At 26.3% G+C, this 5,902-nt stretch overlaps 1 protein-coding gene across 1 annotated transcript; it reads right to left on the reverse strand.

Moving 5' to 3' along the window:
* Positions 1-1,195: 1,195 nt before the first annotated feature.
* Positions 1,196-5,440, reverse strand: mldr (mitochondrial ribonuclease P catalytic subunit). The gene is made up of 6 exons (XM_015523961.2): positions 4,705-5,440; positions 4,269-4,641; positions 3,955-4,198; positions 1,957-2,093; positions 1,535-1,727; positions 1,196-1,431 (listed from the first exon to the last, which is right to left on the reverse strand). Exons 1-6 carry the CDS (start codon positions 5,210-5,212, stop codon positions 1,294-1,296), a joined length of 1,593 nt encoding a protein of 530 aa, XP_015379447.2. The 5' UTR covers positions 5,213-5,440; the 3' UTR covers positions 1,196-1,293.
* Positions 5,441-5,902: the final 462 nt, after the last annotated feature.

The following is a 5,902-nucleotide window of genomic DNA, read 5'->3' on the forward strand; positions in this document are numbered from 1 at the left end:
ACGACAACGGTTATTCATACCATCAGTCTGCAACAGTCCTCAAAATTTGTATTTTGTTTAAAAATCAATCAACAACGAAAATGAAGAACGAAAAGTTGATCGAAGCTGTGAGAGAGCATGAAGTGCTCTACGATTTGTCTCATTCTAAATATATTACCTAATTATAATTTTTTTAATAATTTATTTCTCGTGTAATATATAAAATAATATTTACCAAAGTATGGTTGAAAAATACAAATGTTTTGTTTTATTTGTTATTTTAAATTTTAAAATGTATGGTGTGTTCGATTGAAGTTTAAAAAAATTTATATTATATACATCTTATAAAACATATATTTTTTAAAATATGCAATACCTATCTGTAAAATTTATATTATACTATTTTAGTATATATAGGTACATATAGTAATATTTTTTATAATTATATTTACAAATTGAGCAGTTTTAATTTTTTAGTATTAAAAATAACAATATTTTTTTTTATTTTTTACGTGTAACACAGACTTATTAATAGGTTAGTAAAATATAATAAATAGGTAGGTATAATAAATAATAATGATCGTTTCAGTACCTTAGAGTTACCGCAAGTCTTTCCATGGGAGTTATCGCCAGCCTCCAATGAGTGTCTGGTCTTTTTATATCATTGAATTTTTGATAATAAAATATCAAAACTATATTTGGACATCCGAAAGTACTCAAAGAACTTGGTTTCGTGATCTACTAATTCATTGTATAGTGTTGTGAATTCCCCTTCAATATTTCTTTTCTTCCACAAATCGTGAACCCAGGTTCGTTTTCTTTTTTTTACTACTTTTGTTTTTGCTGCTTCATCTTCATCCAGTAGTATTGCAATCATTGCTAAATCTTCGATTTCTAAATTGTCCATCTTAAAAATTGGGTAGAAAACGCTCTTACACAAGTATACAGAAGTTCTGTTTGTCACTGAGCGAACATGAAATTCGTGATCACAGTGTAGTGCACAAAATGGAATACCGGACGACACGGACTTGTGTGAATTAGATGCTATCGGACAGTATTATCACTGAACGGACGGTACGGATACGGACCGGACATGTGTGAATTGACCTTAAACCTTCTTTTTCAACAATACAAGCTAATCTTATCAAATATATTAAAAACAAAATAATGAAATGAATAAAAATATCTGTAATGATACTTTTTAAAAAAACAGTAATAGTTTACTAAAAATGTATATATTTTTTTCAATCATAATAAAAAATAGATATACTTTTATTTTAAATAATTTACGTAAATATTAGAATATAGTTCAGTCTACATTTTTATACACATCCATTTATCAGGAGTTGAATCAGGTTTTGACCATGATCCAGGTTCTTTGAATTCCTGATATGGCATGTGCCATATGCCATTTGCAGATTTTTGAGTTGCTTGTAAATATGTTATTGGTTCCTAAGACGATAAATTATATTTTATTGCAATTTTCAAACAAATAAATTACATACATATATAAAATTGTACATAAAAATAAAAGTGTCATTGCATACAAACTTACTTTGATAATAACTTCATCCCCTGGACGAATTTTTAATCCTAATCTATGTTTTTGTAACCATTTCTGAAATATGCTTCTTATGATAGGATCCCCTAACAAAAATTTGTGACCACGCATAAGATCTCTGGTAAGAATTTGTGTATCAATACCACTATACATTGCAGCATATAGAACAAATGGATCATCTTTAGACCTAAACAAAATAAATAATACATCATAAATTTAATATATTATATTTTTTATTTACTTATGAGGACGTGATACCCGCATTTGTTGTCTCCGTATAAAATTTAAAGGTAAGATTATTATCTGGACAACTTCATATGCTTTTTGTTGTATTTTAATTTTAAAGCAAGTTATGAATATTTTAAGATGTAAAAAGGTATCACAACTTCATAAGGTTAATTTAAGTGTTTTCTTACAGATCATTTGTAAAAAAAATGTGTGCATTTTTTTTTATAAAATCAAATTCCTTTCCTAGGATCTTAACTAGATGTTTTCTGCCGATTAATAACACTTTTAGTTTCTTTTCAATAAATTTCTTCATAACATTCTTGGTCTATACAACAAAATGTATACAATGATTGATAATCAATAATCAGTTTATAGATACTTTATGTCTTATTCAAAAGCCTTAAATCACTTTACGTATTTCAAAATGATTATCATATTGTTTTTCAAACAGTTACCTATTTTACAACAGTTCTAATTTTAATTGCATGTATTTAAAAGAGAAATAAGCAAAATATATATTTTTTTTTTCATAATTGGAATTTAAAAATAGTTATTTTTCAGACAGTTTAAAAAAATTATAACTATAGAGTAAACAAAGGTATATTATGTACATTTTCGAATAGTCAAAAAGTTAAGTTTTATTACTTCTAAGTTCTAATATTACTCATAATACAGCATCAACTATTATATTATTAGATTACAAAAAAATAATATTAGTTGCATACAGATATAATGATTTTATGGATAAAGCAGTAAATATCAATAAGTTTTAGAAATGTGATGGATTTGTTGATACTATCTTCGATTGGGTTAAGGTTCTGAGATAGTCAGACATTCCTAGATTTTATTAGTATAATTATAATTTTCATTTTATTATTAAGATGTCTTTCTGCATTATCTACATTAAGTTATAAGTATAATGTATATTGAACACATATCCATCATTTGAATAAATAAAATATTGTGGCTTGGGGAGGCACTGTCGTACACTCAATCTGCGGAAACGCACTGGGTGTACGTACCGGTTGCAGTTGATAGCATATTTAGCAACATATCCTTGCCACACATGCACAAACACGTGTTACAACCTTTCCCACTTAAAAACCTACAAACAAAAACACAAAAATAAATGGTCCCACACCCAATGACCTATGTTGCCACAAGTTCTCCTTACAAAAAAAAATAAATAAATAAATAAAATAAAATAAAAGTATGAAATAAAAAATATTATTTATACTGCTTTAAATTTATATGATATATTTAAAATCACTAGGCATATTATTTTATTAGATAGAATTATCACAAAAAAAAATTAATTAATTATTATATTGGTAAGTTTTAAGGGTAGCTTAATTTTAAATATTGGACCTTCAAGAGAACAGTGATATTACTATCAAATGACGAATACTTACCTGACTTTTAAAACTAAATTTAAAAGATTAGTTTTAAAAAATAAATAATAATATAATAATAGACATAAGAGTGTGCAAACTTTGGTTGCAGGGAACACAGCTGACGAAATGTCCTTAAATATTTAAAAATATAAATGATTGGTGCTGCCTACTTACAGTATATAGTCTACAATCAGGACAATCATATATGTATACTACATATCCGAGTAGCAATAAAATATTAAATTGGTCTAAACATAATTTGCTATATGATACACTTATGTATTTTCCACCTATATTTATTATTAGGGACTAAAAGATAAAATCATTGGTAATACAACAGTATGATATAGTATATTTAATAACTTTGTTAATAACCTAAAGGCTATCGATCATTGGTGTTTTGCATAATTATTAGTGTGTATCATCCAATTATAAGATTTTTTTTTGCTAATACACAAATAATAATAATATTTATATGTTATTTGAAATTGCTTATTAATTTAAGTACTGTGTACTACTATTTCTGCAGTCTACATAATAATATGTAGGCCTCATATCTGAGCAGAAAAATGTTGGGTAGACCACATACTCGAGCAGCATCAACTATTTAAGTTGTTATACTCAAAATCCCTTCAAGCGGAAGTGTTGTGGGCATCAATATACTAAGAAGCACCACCGAACAATATTTTTCATGTTTCATAACACATTTGTTTAATAAAAAAACTTGAATAAGAGATTTCACACCATTAATAAACTAATGAATAGTATATTATTTTACCGTAGTATACTTACTAAAGAATGATCACCAATTTTTCCTCTATATGCATATGCCAAATTTAATCCATCGACAACCACATCATAAGGTGCAGTAATTTCAATGAAATCCTTAAAATCATTTAACTCTTGCGGAGAAGAATTGTTAAATATATTTTTTCCAATCATTACATGTGATAAAAAACGTTCTTGAAGCATCTTAAAATCTGAATCTGTGACTTCAGCATGTTCCAATAATTGATTACAATTCTTACATTTTCCACTAAGAAAATAAATTATTTTAAAATGGAATATATTTTATCTCTAAAACTAATCATACAATAGATATTTACTTATTATGATAAATCATAGTGGTAGTAGTTCTAAAGTCAGATTGTTTTAATCTGATACGAATTAGTTCTGCTAAATCTTCCCTGATAATATACTCGTTATCTCTTAAAAATTCTAATACTCTACAATGGCTAAAGTTTACATTTTTTTCACAAAGATCAAACCACGCTGCAACTATTTCTAATGGTATGATTCTATGTCGATCAAACATATTTTGTACTATAGTCCATCCCAAATCAATATCTGCTTCTTCAAAAGCTCTTAAAATTACACAAGCTGATGTTTTTACTGTAATTTGATCTTTAATTTTTGATGCTTCTATGAATTTTAAGGAATCACGCCATAAAGGCGTACAACAAATTCCCATTACTATACCTAAACAACAAAATAGAATAATTAATAAAAATAAAAGTTAATATTTGCATATTGTCATACTACCTTCAAGAAGAGTGGAATTCATTAAATGTAAATTATTTTTAAACAGAGACTGACAATTAGTCTGAATCTCATGTTGGTCATTATCTGTCAATTCATTCCTTGATTTGTAACATGATCGAATGTATAATAGTTCTAATGCTGTATTAGGTTTACCTTGACCACATTGTTTTACATACTTCATAAATGACTTGACTAAGTCTAGGCGTTTTTGTTGCGAGCATATCTCTAATATGCATCCATTAATGTTTTTCTCATTTATATACCCACGATTTATGGACAAAACAGACGATTTCAATGCACCCCAATCAAGTATTGTAGAACTCTTGATAACAAACTCTGTAATAATACGTTTTTGTTCATCACTGGCAAACCTACCTTTCATTTTACGAGGCACAATTCTATCTGGAGTAACAACCGATAGTAACCTTTGAGGGTAAATACTAGTCAGTCTTGGTCTTACTAACTTCGGTAAATTCCATTGTAGATGTTTTCTTAATAACGAACACATATTAAAATACAATGAGTGTATACAAATAATTAGTAAAATTAATAGGTAATAACTAAATACGTGTTAGATACATGATATTGGTAGAATAATTAATTTAATAATAAATCTAGTTTCAAATAATTGTATAATTAAACATTATTTACATGTCATAATAAAATGACAAAATGAGGTATCAAAATATTATTATTGAGTAATGAGTATAGACGATTTTAATTCGGAATTTAAAAAAAAAAACGTGATTTTGATTTTATAATGATAACAGTGATAAGTGAATAATGATTGATAATGATAATAATATTATCAGATTTGTTTACGTTATATAAATAGGTATAAAAATGCTCAAAAATTTGTAGTAACATAAATTAATATATTATTTAATAATATTTATAATTATATGCATATATTTAAGCGCTGACTGTACATTCACTATCTTAAGCATACATTACGGTACCTGGTTACCTATATTATACTTGTACATAACATGGCTAATAGACCTACTACCTACTTAATAAATAATGTATTGTATAGTTTTATAATATAGCAAATACAAATATACCTAATTATAATTGATACATTTTTAAATTTTAAATTTCTAGAAAAATCGTCTAATAATATGCAATTGTTCGTTCAATACTAAATATATATTATGTAGAATGAGATAAGATTATTTTTGAAAATTGTAAACTTAAT

This window comes from Diuraphis noxia, unplaced genomic scaffold, assembly GCF_037042655.1.
Source record: "Diuraphis noxia isolate RWA-SAM2 unplaced genomic scaffold, SU_Dnox_SAM2 contig0002, whole genome shotgun sequence".
Lineage (NCBI taxonomy): Eukaryota > Metazoa > Arthropoda > Insecta > Hemiptera > Aphididae > Diuraphis > Diuraphis noxia.

Bases quoted from the DNA above. Each gene is read 5' to 3' on its own strand.
- mldr (XM_015523961.2), bottom strand. From the start codon at position 5,212: ATGTGTTCGTTATTAAGAAAACATCTACAATGGAATTTACCGAAGTTA. The intron at 4,642-4,704 runs GTAGTATGACAA...TTTGTTGTTTAG, and splicing joins GAATTCCACTCTTCTTGAAG to GTATAGTAATGGGAATTTGT. The intron at 4,199-4,268 runs GTAAATATCTAT...TTATTTTCTTAG, and splicing joins ACTATGATTTATCATAATAA to TGGAAAATGTAAGAATTGTA.